The 13,617-nt window shown below is 61.2% G+C and overlaps 1 protein-coding gene across 2 annotated transcripts in view; it reads right to left on the reverse strand.

Moving 5' to 3' along the window:
* Positions 1 to 1,070: 1,070 nt before the first annotated feature.
* Positions 1,071 to 13,617, reverse strand: part of EVI5L (ecotropic viral integration site 5 like) — a 32,353-nt gene continuing 19,806 nt past the window's right edge. The window contains exons 9-20 of one of the 2 annotated variants that reach the window (XM_043466464.1): positions 13,187 to 13,284; positions 13,039 to 13,099; positions 9,987 to 10,040; positions 9,138 to 9,170; positions 7,982 to 8,122; positions 4,994 to 5,122; positions 3,556 to 3,696; positions 3,320 to 3,475; positions 3,087 to 3,233; positions 2,913 to 3,008; positions 2,735 to 2,830; positions 1,071 to 2,562 (exon numbers count right to left, since the gene is read on the reverse strand). In XM_043466464.1, the coding sequence (XP_043322399.1) occupies positions 2,284 to 2,562; positions 2,735 to 2,830; positions 2,913 to 3,008; positions 3,087 to 3,233; positions 3,320 to 3,475; positions 3,556 to 3,696; positions 4,994 to 5,122; positions 7,982 to 8,122; positions 9,138 to 9,170; positions 9,987 to 10,040; positions 13,039 to 13,099; positions 13,187 to 13,284 (1,431 nt within the window). In that variant the 3' untranslated portion in view covers positions 1,071 to 2,283. The remainder of the gene's footprint in view (positions 2,563 to 2,734; positions 2,831 to 2,912; positions 3,009 to 3,086; positions 3,234 to 3,319; positions 3,476 to 3,555; positions 3,697 to 4,993; positions 5,123 to 7,981; positions 8,123 to 9,137; positions 9,171 to 9,986; positions 10,041 to 13,038; positions 13,100 to 13,186; positions 13,285 to 13,617) is intronic. The other variant, XM_043466465.1, reaches the window with a different exon arrangement.

Here is a 13,617-nt window from a genome sequence, read left to right on the forward strand (position 1 = left end):
GACATAGAGGCCAGGGCCAGGCTGGTATCTGGCTGGACCATTAAATGTCTCCCCCAGGAAGCCTTCCTTGCCATCCCTGGATCTGACTCCCTGCAGTAGCTGGGACTACACCTCAGCTCCGTGGGCAACCCTATAAAGGACCCGCCTCTCTGGGTCTTCTTTCCCTAGGGCAGTACCCACCGCTGGCTCAGTTTTGTCTCTGTGCTGACCCCCAAGACTGTAGTCCCTCTGATGGTGCCCCTCTCACCTAAGCCCTCCATGGCTCCCCAGTACCCTCATTTCAAAGTACAAAGTCTTTCTTCTCCTGACTTGAAAACCCCCTTCCCAATCTGGCCATGGCCACTTTCTCCTGTTCTTTCTTCACAGATCTCACGTGTCTCCTGCTGATCCCGCCACATCTCACCCTTAGGCTTCTGCCCTTGGAGATGCACCCACCCCCCATGTCCTCCAAGAAACCTTCCCTGATCTCCCTACACATTCATCTAGGCACTCACCACTCTTAGCGCAAGCTTACCCCCCCCCCCACCCCAATGTCTGTCTCCTTCACTGCACTTGGGACCCCTCAGAACCAGGCTCAGAGCAGAAAACCCTGAAGGCCTCAGGAAGTACATGCGAAATGGAGGAAACTAGATCCTGAATCCTCCTGAGGCCCCTATCCCAAGCCCCTTCATTCTCCATGACTCTCAGGGGAGGCCCTGGCTGAATTGCCCTGGTGGGAAATCATGACCCACTCTCCCCATGTCCAGAGCCATCCTCCTGAAAATGCCTGCTCTAAGGGTGCATCTGCAAGCTGGACGTCCCAGGTCCTTGGTGACCTGTTCCTCCAATACCAACCTATCTCTTCCTACCCCCACACTTAATGTTCACACGCACAGTGTGAACTTTGCTCTTCCACGCTGCACCCCATCCTGGGCAGCCTCTTTGGGCCCCTGCTGGCCTGCTGTGACTTGTGCCCCTGTTTCTCTTAGACAGTGGGAGGCTCCCAAGGGCATAGACAGCCTCCTCCCTTCCCTACTGCTTCACAAAGGGCCAGGGACCCCCAGGCCTACCCCGCTCAGCACCCCTTGTCGTGACTGTGTAAATACACTTTATTTTTCATCTCTCCCGCCTGGGCGACATGTGGAGTGTGAACAGGCAGTGTGCAAAATGGTGGTGGGCAGTGCGGGGGGCATGTGGGTGAGCCCCTGGGATGCCCACCCTGGTCCCCAGGCTTTGTAACACTGAGTGGGCGACCGGGAAGGGGGGACTGAGCATGGATCCCCACCCCAGGAAGCGCCAGGGGAACTGTTTGTGATGCTGTTCTAGGCTCCAGGAGCACCGAGAAGGTCAGCCCGGGGGTCAGGAGGTCCCGGGGGGTCCAGTCTGGGGGCATCGTTGGACTTTGGCACCGTTCTTGGCTCTGACTCAGCAGAGACCACGGGACCACTGTGAGCAGGTGGTGGGGGGGGCACTCAGCCAGGAGGCCTCCTCCCCTGGGGCTGGAGGGTGGGGCTAGGGATACAGAGGAGGAAGGGAATTGTAGGCTGGGGACCCCCTGGAGAGGAGGCTAGCCTGCGCGGGGAGCCCCCCTCCCTCCGTCACTGGCCAAGCTGAGGTGATGGGACTGCCACAGAGGAAGAGGTGGGGTGCTGGGGAGGGGGAGGTCTCTCCACTTCCTTACAGCTGCTCTGGCCCCCAGCAAGCAGTGACAGATACTGCCCAGGCCCTGGCTGGTTCCAGCTGGCCACTCACACCCTGGCAGCCCTGCACTCAGTAGGGGGACTTTGGTTTCTGTTGCAGGGGCCACAATGCCTGCTCCAGGCAGGGAAGCCCCGCCTGGCCATCTGTCTCCAGAGGCCAAGGGTCCCCAGGGCCTGCATGGGTGGTAAAGTCCGGCCTACAGGGGCACCTTCCTCCTCAGGTCTGCCCCAGAGTCTGGGCCCTTCCCGGCAGGGCCGCTCTTGTCCCAGGAGGAGGCAGACTAGGAGGGGGAGCTTCTGTTGGTGCAGTCCTGGGACCCTTGGGTCCTCCTGGCCCTGGCTGTTAAGAGGGGCAGACCTTCCAGATAAATGGGCCGAGAGGGGAACGGACCAAGATGGGTAAACACTGCTGGGGAGGGTGGGCCTGCCAGGGCACTGTGAGGATCCCCAGCCTCCGGCCCTACCCTCTATGCCTGGCTGCGCGCTGGGCCTGGCCCTCGGGGTGGGTGAAACCGCAGAGGGCTGGAGTCTGTGAAGAGCTGGCGCCGACGCAGGAGCGGGCTGGCGGCGGTCCCCCCTGGCTCCGAGCACGCGGGGCACGGCCTCAGTTGTCCAGGCCCTGGCTGTAGGGCGCGGCCAGCTCGTCGGCATCGCTGTCGGAGCTGCCCTCACTGTCCTTGGCCGGCCGCTCCAGCCGGCGGAAGAAGCGCGCGTCGCGTGGGGACAGCGGGTAGAGCGCGTCCTGCAGCGCGGCGCCCACGCCCACGCCGAGCAGCTCCTCGTCGGACGACGGCAGCGAGTCCTCGTCCAGGTGCCGCGCCAGGCCCAGCCCGTCGAAGGCCAGCGGGTCCTCAAAGGGCGGCGGGCCCTTCAGCAGCCGCACCTGGGGCGGGGGGTTAGGGTGGGTGGGACCCGCGCGCTGGAGGCGTGCATCGATGTCCCCACGGACCGAGTCTGGCCGTCGGGCCCCCCTCCTCTCCCGCTCCCCGAAGCGCCGACGCCCGGCCCATCACTGGCCGCGGCCACGGGGGCTCTCACGCCTCTCCCGCGCTCACCTCGGCCTTCAGCTCCTCGATCTGGTCCTTGAGCTCGCGGATGTACTGCGACGAGTCCGAGTGGTTCAGCTGGCCCTGGATGCGGCCCTCCTCTCTCTGAGGGCGGGCCGTGCCAGTCAGCACGGGGTCCGGTCCCGGAGCCAGTCCGCGGCGCGCCCCCCCTCGCCTCACCGCTCACCTGGATCTCCAGCTCCGCGATGCGCTGCCGCATCTCGGCCACCGCCGCCATGCTGTCCGCCTCCCGCAGGCGCACGGCCATCACCTCCTCCTTGCTCTGGGGGCGGGGGTGGGGGAAAAGGGGTCAAGGGGCGCGGCAGGGCTTAGGGGATGGGGGGAGTGGGGGTGTGGGCACCTTGCACTCGGCCTCCGCCTGCTTGCGGCGGCTCTCGCTGAGCTGCGTCTGCAGCCCCTTGTTCTGCGCCGCCAGGTACTGCAGCTTCTCCTGCAGCGCCGCGCGCTCAGCCTCCACACGGTTCAGCAGGTTGCGGTGGATGTGGTCCTGCGGGCGGATGCGCGGGGGTCACGGACTTGCCGAGGGCCCGACCCCGGGCGCCGGGTTCCCTCCCCGGGCCGGCCTCGTCCCACCTGCGTCTCGAGCTCCACCACGCGCTGCCGCAGCTCTCGACCCTCAGCCAGCGCCTGGGCCTCGCGCAGCCGCACGCTCATCAGCTCGTCCTGCAGCTCGCCCAGGACCAGCTTCCGCGGGGACTCCTTCCAGCGGCCACCGCGGGATAGGTGGGCCTGCGGGGAGAGGTCGGCGGTCGGTCTGCGCTGGGGGCCCCGAGGCCGCTTCGACCGCCTGGAACGAGGCCCGCCCTCACCTGCCAGGTGTCCGAGAGCTCCTGCAGCTGCAGCTTCAGCTCCCGCGCCGAGGCCACGGCCTCACCCTCCCGAACCTTGAGCGCCTTCAGCTCCTCCTGAAGCCGAGCTACGTTGTTCTCGTCGGGCAGCGAGCTGTTCCTCTGCGGGGAGAGGAGCGAGCTGCGGCCACGTGGCCCTACCTGCGGGCCTCACTCCCCGCCCCCCTCTCCTCTGGGCTTCACCGTTGGCGGCCGGGCTGGGAGAGGGTGCACCCTGGACGCCCGGATGCCCAGCGAAGGAGGACGAGCCCCCAGGGGAGGAGACCCCACCCTCGCAGCCCCGGCTAGAAATCGTGGTCTGTAAAGCCGCTGTAGTAACAGCACCTGCTCTCTCCGGGGGCTGCTCCAGGGCAACCCCAACACCACACGTGGTTGTTAATAACACCAAGAGGGCGGGAGGCCAGGTGCTCCTCACCTGGGAGTCTGAGATCCTCGCCCTCCCAGCCCAGACCTGGCCCAGCAGAAGCTGAGCAGATGGCAGGTGTGGGCACTGTCTCCCTGGGGGCAGAGGGACGGCCCAGGCCCTATCCTGGTCTCCCAAGGGCTCAGTGATGAGAGATTTGTGCTCCAGCCTCTTGGACCAAAAGCCAACTGGCTGCAGGAGGTTCTCCCTGCCCCTTGTCTGGGAGTTGGGGGGAGGGTGGTGGAACTTCTGGGCCCACATTTCCCTCTGATGTAAAGAGGGGAGAGGAAAGCCCAATCTGGGTGGTGAGTCTGTTAGGGACTGTGAGGCTGATGGCCCCATGCAAGGCTGTGGCAGAGACACCCCACCTAGGAGGACACCTCAAACTGCAGCTTGAAGCTGGGGGGGCTGCGGCTTCCGCTAGTGGGTGAGTGCTGCCCTCTGGTGGCCAGGGCATTTCCCTTCTGGTGGCTCAGGGAAATTGAGACAATAACCAGGGTGGAAGAACTGGGAAGGGACCAAGAGGCCTGGCGCTCCCTGAAGGGCTGCAGGTGGGAGAAGGCGGCCCCCTGGGTGGTGGGGCTGTGGAGGGGGGAGGGCCCTCCTCCATCCTTGACGGGCCTGCGCCTTCCCTTCACCCTGGAGCTCAGGGCCTGAGGGGGTCGTACACAGGCGGGATGGGCTGTCCAGGAGGCCCGCGGCGGCCGCTGTGCTGCTGGCCTGGTGTGTGGCATGCGAGGGCAGGCGTGCCTCTCATGGAGTCGTGCTGCTGTGTGTGTGTGTGTGTGTGTGTGTGTGCGCGCGCCTCCAGGGCTTGAGTGGTACACACCTTGCTGTGGAGACTATGGCGGAGGAGGTAGGGGAGGGACTCTGACTCCAGGGCCTGGCCCTCAGGTCCCTGGGGCTGCCCCTGACAGCGAGGGCCTGGCTGTCACCTCCCAGGGGTGCCCTCACTGCCCCATCTCCAGGGTGCCCCCAGCGGCTGCCCAGTCGCACCTTCTCCATGTCCAGAACCTTGTCCTGCATCTCCCGAAGAGCCCCCAGGGTCTCAGTCTCCCGAAGCCGTGACTGCTCCAGCTCCGTCTCCAGATGGGCCACAAAGTCCTCGGTGAGGCGCGGGTTATCCTGGGGGCAGGCAGAGGGCGGTGCTGGGCGACAGGCTGTGGCCAGAGGTGGGCAGCCTTCCTGCCAGCCAGGTGAGGGCCCAGGCCTGGTCCCACCTCCACCATCCCCAGGGCCAGGAGCGGGGCTTAGGTTGTGGGTGGAGAGGGGGCAAGGAGAAAGTCCAGATCCCCTGGAGGGGCAGAACACCACGGGGGCCCTGATGCTTTGTCTTGGGGTCCTAGGGACACCACACATGGCCTCAGGAGCCCCCTGAGGGACACCAGTGCCTGGTTCACAGGATCATTGGGGGCAGTATGCAGAGCGAGTTCTCTGGGTGCTGCTTCCTACTGTGTGGTCTGTGGCCTGACCGCATTGTGGGGGAAAGAGTTGGCTGAGACCACTTTCTTGGTCCGTGTCCAGGGGCTTCTCAGAGGTACCTGGGGGTCCCAGGGGTGATGGGTGGGCCCCATACAGAAGACCTCGACAGTGAGGGAGGAAGCGCTTGGGGTCAAAGCACAGCCTGCATCTTGCTGCCTGGGTGGCCTGGCAGGGCAGTTCTCTGGCAAGTTGCCCCAGCCACCCTGCTCCTCAGCTGCCCCACCCCCTGCTTCCCCACTGACCAGGTCTTTATGGGGCCCTCCTGCCTAACTGCCCAGGTCTGCTCGCTACCCTTGACCACTGGGGGTCTCTGAAGTCCAGGGGTGTGGGTGGTTCTCTCTCGGCCCAGATGGGCTCTGGGCCCCGTGGCAGCTCGGCCCAGCTGCATCTCTTCCAGGGGCCCCACCAGCATCTTCCACACTCCCTCCCTGCCTCCCTCTGCCTTGCAGCAACCTCCCTGCCTCACCAGCTCTGCAGCAGGCCTAAGGGCAGGAGCCCAGAGGGGGCAGGTGACTGTCTCTCCAACTGGCCTGACGGAGGGCGTTGTGCCATAGGTAGGGTTCACCCAGCCTCAGCTTCCCCACTGGCCTGGCTGCTTCAGAGCCAGGGAGGGCTACAGCACGTGAACTTGGCCGGAAGGTGGGTGCGGGTAAGCAATAGCAAAGTTCTGCCCCTCTGTCCCCAGGAGCAGAGGGTCAACACGTAAGGGAGGGATTCTCCTCAGCCAATGACCATTCCTTCTCTTCACTGTTTCTCAAGCACCCTGTGGTTTCTCCACATCAGGGAGCCTCACCTCACTGCTAGGCCCTGCTGGTTCAGCCCTGGGGTGTGGGGAGCTGACAGCACCCTTCCCTGCCCCTCGGGGCCTGTGCTCAGGCATACTTGCTGAGTTTGGAGGCCACAGCTGCCAGTGGGTTACCACATCAGGAAGGCAGCTGCTGGGTGTGGCTGGAGGAGAGTTCTGGAAGTCCTCTCTGGGAGAAGTAGACTCTGCCATGCTTCAGCCCATGGGCCCTCCACCACCCACCCGAGTTCACGACTCCACAACAGACTTGGGCTGCCCCCACCTCATTCCCAACCCATCAGATCAGGCTGATGGGCACAGACCAGACCCTCTTCTGAGGGCAAGGTGTTGGGCACTGGAGGGGGTTACCCTCCCTTGTCCCAGCTCCTACCATGCATGGCTGCCTACCCATCCCCTGAGGAAGCCCTGAAACAGCTCCCCAGTCGAGTGTATGATTAACCTCTCTACCTCCCAAAACTTTATTGCCTTTCATGTGCCACCCTTCTCTTGAGTTTCAAAGAAAATGGCGGGCTGAAACCAAGCAGGACCCCGTGGGCCCTCCTGCATACAAAAGCCCTTCTGTGTCCCTGTTTCTTGCTTGTAGAAAAAGGCTGTAGTCTCCAAGGCCTCCACTGAGTTCTCGAGAGCAGCCTCAGGCAGTAAATGATGAGGACCATAGAGTCCCAGGACGCCTAGGTCCTCCTGAGGGAGTAGAGATAACTACTTGACATGGGTCTTTGACTTCTTCTGCAGAAAGTAAGAGCCCCAGCCAGGTGGAGCATGGTGACTACACACTGACCACCAGCACCAGACTCCAGACTGGTTGTAGCCAGAGGGTTGATGATGACTGAGGTTCCCTAAACATCACCCTGTTTCCTCACCACCAACCAATCAGAAGAAGGTCCACGAGCTGACCCTGCATCCTAGGACCCTCTCCCTGGCACTGCGTTAAAAAAAACCTGCCTAGGGGCTTCCCTGGGGGCCCAGTGGCTAAGACTCCACACTCCCAACGCAGGGGGCCTGGGTTTGATCCCTGGTTGGGGAACCAGATCCCACATTCCACAACTAGGAGTTCACATGCTGCAACTAGAGATTCCATGTGCCGCAGTGAAGACAGAAGGTCCCAAGTGCCACAACCAAGACCTGATTCAGCCAGATAAATAAATGAAAATACTAAAAAATCCCCTGTCTAAAAGCCATCGGGGACTTTCTGGGTTCTTTTGAGCATGAGCTGCCCTTTCTCCTTATTTGCAAAAGATGCTGCAGTTTCCTTCACCACAACCCGTGTTGGTAGCTGGTTTTGCTGCATGTCAGATGAGTGGACCTGGGTTTGGTTTGATAACAGCCCAACGGCCCTTCAGACCCTGGGGAGACATCAAGGCTTCCCCAAGAAATCACAGCTCCATCAGTGGAGGGCGGGGTCCCTGCAGGGACAGCTGGTTCCCAGATGCCCTTGTGTTGGGGGGAGGAGGGGAGGCTGACCGTCTTGCCCTCAGTGTGGTAATGTGGTAGGCGAGACACCTCACTAGGGGGTGGGAAGCGGAAACCACAGGACCCCCCTGGGTGTGGGGCTGGGGGAGACGCTGGGTCACTGGTCCCCCAGGAAGGAACAGGAGGGCCAGGGGCTGAGGCAGGGCTGACTGGGGCCAGGTGCCCCAGAGCTTGGCAGGCAGCCAGGCGCAGGGCGTGGGCTAGGGCCCCGCCCACCGGCCTGGTACCTGCTGCTCCTGCAGCTGCCGGATGGTGCTCTGCGCCTTCTGCAGGTCTTCGGCTGCCGAGCTGCACTGCTGCCGCACCACAGCCAGTTCCCGCTTGATGACGTAGTTCTCCTCCGCCTCCTGTGCGCGCGTCACCTGCCCCTGAGGACAGCGAGGACGGGGTGCCGTGACTCTACGCTCACACCCCGCGCTGTGCCTGGGGCCCGCCTGGGGGAAGGCTCAGAGAGGGTGGAGGCGGGGTGGGAGGAGAAGGACCTTCCACACTCAGAGCCTGAGATGGGGTGCCCCGTGGGGCCTGGGGATTGGGGGGGGGGGCGCAGGCAGGAACAGGAACCAGGAGGAACCTGGAGGAACAGACCGACCCGGGGCCCAGGCTCTCGCGTGCAGCCTCTGTCCCGGTGAGGAGAAATAAGTCCTTGTCCACAGGGTGGACAGCACAGCAGAGGCCAGGATCTGCCAGGGATGACGGGGATCTGGGGACAGCCGAGGGCCCAGAGGTTCAGGACGGGCTCCTGGGGGCCAGGATGGGGGGTACACCTCTCCCCCAACCTTCTTCAGTCCTGGGCCCCCAGACTTCCACCTGCCCAAGACTAAGACTCCCCAGCCTCATCCCCTCAACCCCCAATTTAGGCCCCCCATTCCAGGCTCAGAGCCACCAGGTGGTGAGGCAGAAGCTTCCAGAGAAAGCCATTCAAGATGAGGCAGCAGCAGAAGCAGGCGAGTGAGAGAAGAGGACAGGCCTTGCAGGTCAGAGCAGAGAAGAGCGTGAGGGGCCATAAGGGGTAGGGGAGTGTGTGTGTGTGTGTGTGTGTGTGTGTGTGTGTGTCTGTGTTGGCTCAGCTGTGCAGACACCAACCAGGGCCTGTTGCTGATGTAGCCTCAGGGTCCCCACCCTTATCCCTATCAGTGGAAACCTGTGCACTGCGTGCACACTCACACGCGCCCACAGGCATCAGGCCTTCACACGCATGCTCTCTCCCCCAGAGGGAAGCCTCTGTCTCTGGAGAAGCGGTCCCCAGCTGCCCACATGCACAGCGCCAGGTCTGCCCCTCCCCCCTCCTCCCCCGAGGGATGGCAGCGGCCAGGGCAGAGGCGTCTGGTGGTCATGTGTGGGCACCGGGAAGAAGTGGGAGAGGGAGAGGAAAAGCTACAGTACCTGTATTAACCTATCAGCCAGAGCAGCGCTCTCCTACCCGGCGGAGGGGTTCCGAGCGACAGGGGGAGGAGGCAGAGCGGAAGGCGCGGGGACAGGAGAAGGGAGACAGACAAGAACCACATGTCACTAACGCGGTGGGCTATCTCTAGAAGCGGGAGAGAGGAGTGAGACCGGAGAACCAGAGAACCAGCAGGAGAGGGCCGGGAGGAAGACCAAAGCCAGAGTGAGCTCCGTCCTGGGGAGGAGTCTGTGTGTGGGGGGGGGGCAGGGTCACCCATGGGAGCTGCGGGGCTGGGGCCTTGCGTGAGGAGGGTTGTGGGGGGCAGCCTGGGCCCCGTGAGTGCAGTTTTAATTTGGAGGCAGGACAAGACTCAAGGCTTTGGGGCAAGGACAAATTCCACCTGTGGTCAGTAGTAAGTCAAGAGAGACTGAGCAGGGAGCTGGAAGTTGAGAGCCCCTATCTCTACTCCCGTATTTAAAAACGGGTTGGGGGCAAGGGTCAAGGCTGTGGCACCCCCTCCATGGCGCATGGCCACCCTCTCCTTTCTTTTGTCAGAGCAGCCCACACCCAGGCAGCCAGGGAGGGCGCCGGACCCAAATGGATTTCTGTTTGCAGTTAATGGGGTTATAACTCAGTCCCCCTTCAGGCAAAGCTTCCCCTCAGTCCCCAATTTACACAGCAGCCCAAGTCTCAGGGAAACACATGGTGGGGCCTGTGGGATTTATGCCATGGGGTTTAAGGGGGGGTCGCGCCTGGGGCAGGAGGCTGGCTGGCCGGCCCTCTGGCTGCTAGGTCCTGCTCAGGACTGGGAGGGTTTGGTGCCACAGGCTGGCGGCTGCACCCCTCACCTTCTCCAAGGTCTCGATCCGCTGCTTCAGGAGCCGGTTCTCCGTCCGAAGCCTCTGTAGTTGGGGGAAGGGGGAAGTGCGTCAGAGCCCCGTGTCCTGCTCCTGTGCACCCAGAAGTCTGTCCCCTTGGGGCCAGGCCATCTTCGGGCAGGAGGGCACCAGCGTCTAATGGTCCAAGTTGGTGATCCCAGAAAACAGTCAAGGCCAATTCCCATCTGGAATGGCCCACTAGCTATTTAAAACCAAACCAAACCAAATCTTGGTTCAGGAAAACCAATGTGATGGCTTGGGTGGATATGCACTGTGTGAGGGGGTATGTCAGGGACGGAGCGGGTATGAGGGGGCAGTCAGCACCCGTGTCCTCCTGTCGAGTCGAGTTGGGCCTGTCAAGGGCAGAGCCTTCTGCGTTTTGGGGGAAGCTGCTGGCAGACAGTCCCCACCCTTCACGGCTTGGATTTGAGCCCCAAAGCTTAGAGGACAGACTCTGAGTCTAGGTCCAGGAAAGGAAAGGGGTCTTGCAGAACGTGCGTGCTGTTGATGACTACATTTCTGTGTCCCTTTGAGAACCAGTTGCGCCCGACAGTTGTCACTGTGTTCCCCACACCCCCCACTAATTTTCGAGGCGGTCTTCCTTCCTGCTGCCTTCCACGCTGTGCTTGTGGTTTTGGTGGGGTACTTGTGGTTTTAGGTTTCCCCACAGCCTTCTGGGAAGCGGGGGAGGTTGACATCCGCCTCGCCCCTAGTTTCTACCCCAGGGCCCCTTAAGCAGTGGATACAGAAATCATTTCCATCAGCGGGTCAGCAAGAGTCCAGCTTCCCTGTGTATTACACAAGACATTCTTCCAGGGAGAAGAAGGTGATGGAAACATGCAGAACACACCCAGGAAGCAGCTATGGTCAGAGAGGATCACAGACTTGACTGATGGGCACTGACTCATGTCAAGAGAAACTGAGTCGGAGGCGGGCAGGGTCTTGCTGGAGGCTCCTGGCTTGCCAGAGTCGGAGCTGTTGCAGGCCCGGGTTTCTGTCAGTCGTAGGGATCCAGAACCAGAGTCCTGACCCCTGACCCCTGGATAGTTCTGTCCACTTTCTGGCCTCAATGCATGGATGGCCAAGCTCAGCTCTCCTTGGAGGAGCTGGGTGTGCTGACCAACACCTCGCCTCGCTCCTCTTCCTCCCAGGGGAAAACCAGATAGGGTGTGAACAAGGACTGTGGAGGCCTACATACTAATCACAGTACTGAAAAATTTTTTTTGATACTTTGATATCCTGCCGCCTTGCTAATCCCAGAGACACTGCTGCTCCTAGGACTAGTTAATTCCTAGGGAGAGTAGACAGCATGCCTGCTGGTCTGCCTTTTACACCCTAACCGGTCACACCTCTGCCTACCCCCCTTACCTCTCACACACCAAACCATTATTTCCCATGCCCTCAATTGTCCCAGGACAGGTGGTGACCACTCCTGTAGCCCAGAGCCCTGGAAATTATTCAAACCAGCCAATCTTGACTCTCTTGAACCTGCCTACGCACGCTCTTGAACCCTCACCCACCCCTTCCCATGGAAATCCCAGCAAGGGCTCTGGCCCAGGCTTTTCTCCTGCCCTGCACTGATGCTTCCCCACGTGACCCCGCACACACAGCAGAGGTGTGCCCCTCCGGGAACTCTGAGTAACAAACTCTCCTTCTAAAGGCGGTTGTCTGTGTTTGTCACCTCACTGTACGTGATGAAAACAAATCCCAGGTTTGCTTTAAAACAGTCAAAAGGTGAAAGGGCACAGGGCAGGGACAAGGGAGAAGGCATCTGTCCTGCCCTGCCCTTGGTGGTGCTCAGGCCTGTCTTGTGGGAAATTTCCAGGCTGGGCATGTGGTCTGAGGGTCTGCTGCATCCCTCCCTACTGCTGAGCCCTCCTGGCCACCAGGTGAGAGCAGGCCCTTGTCTGCATGAGCAAGACACATGTACATGTTTGGACTGGTGCATCAGTAATGCTGCCATTCCTGAGAAAGGGAGATGCTTAAAAGTTCAGCACACAAAACTGGTTCTCAGAAAACCTCCCAACAGGGCCAGGACAATAAGGTCCTCTTTCCCCACTCAGATATGGGCAGCGTGTGACCTGGATTCTAATCTAGGTTCTGTTTCTGTCTTTCGAGAGGAAGTTGGGATGATGGTGGTGGTTCATAATAATAACTTGAACAGGACAGCAAGTGTCATCCCATTGTGCAGAAGGGCCACTGAGGCTCAGAGAGGTGAATTCACGTTCCTGGCAGGCCACCCAGCTGGTTTGTAGTAGAGCTGAGATTTGAACTCTGGTCTGTGGGACTCCAGGCCCAGGCACTGTGGGACTCTGTCCCTGAAGAAGACAGAGCCAGGCTGTGTTGGGGTTTGCATCTGTGTCTGTCCCCCACCCCCACTGGACTGGGGGCCCTCAGTCTCTGCTGTGACTCTGGCATCCAGTAGATGCCTGCTAGATGCCTGTGGAGAGATAACCAAGATCACATCTGGAGGGTTGAAAGCAGAGGGAAGGAGATGGAAGGGAGTCTGTGTGTAGAGGCTCTGTGTGCCCAGGAAAGCCCCTCTGATATTGTGATCTACCAGGAATATGTATTTGGTCTTCATCTCTGGTCCTGGCACAGCACTCCTAAAACCCTGGGAATTTTCTTAGAAAGGAATCAAGGTGTCACTTGTTATGTTAATGAGGTGACTTTTGGAAATCCCCCAGGTCACCTAAGCAAGGGGCTGGTAGCCAAGTGACCAGATCCTGTGATGAGAGGTTTGGAACTTTCTGCCTGACCTCAGGGAAGGGAGAGGGCTAAGAGTCGAATCTTTGTGCACAGGGAACTGTCCACCTGTTAAACCGTGTCCCCAGTTTAGGGGGTGGGGGTGGCCCTTGCTCTCACGCGGCCTGGTGGTGAGTGAAAGGGCAGCTGGGCCAAGGGATCACCCTTGTGGCTATGGGACGTCCTGGTGTGTGGCCCACGCTGGATGGGGCCACCCTCATCAAGGGGGCTCCTGGAGCATCCTGCCCCAGCCCGACCTGTCTCCACCTGGACTCACCTTGATCTCAATCTGCTCCTCCATCTCCTTGCTCTTCATGGCCGCGTACTCCTTCTCCAGCCTGCAGAGAGACGGGAGGGCCGATGTGCTCACTGTCCCACCCTCAGGTACCCCCTTACTGCCCGCACCGTGGATGCCTGCTACTGACCTCTTCATCTTCTTGGGGTTGTACTTGACCTGGTAAGCCTTGAGGATCAGCTTATCTGGACAGCTGTCGAACTGATGGGGGATCACCCTCTGGAAGTACTGTGGAGACATGGGTGGTCACTGACGTGTGGGCCCTGACCACCTGGGACCACCCGAGCCCCTGGGAGGCCCTGCTTCCCTGGAGGAGGGGCCTGGGCGTGCCAGAAGTGTCAGCCAGAGCCCGTTGGCCTGGGGCCTTGCATGGCCTGGCCCCCTGTGGGCGCTCCATCAGTGTATGTGGATCGAGTGAGCGAGTATGAGAAGCAGGAACCGTGAGAAGGAGCTGCCTGTGGCCAGGACTTCTGTCTACAGGAGAAGCAGGCTTCGGGAGCTCCTGAGGGGGAAGGCCGGGGTGCGGTCTGAGAAGAGGGGCCTTCATGGGGGGAAGGGGAG

The sequence above is a fragment of the Cervus canadensis genome, chromosome 4 (assembly GCF_019320065.1).
Source record: "Cervus canadensis isolate Bull #8, Minnesota chromosome 4, ASM1932006v1, whole genome shotgun sequence".
NCBI lineage: Eukaryota > Metazoa > Chordata > Mammalia > Artiodactyla > Cervidae > Cervus > Cervus canadensis.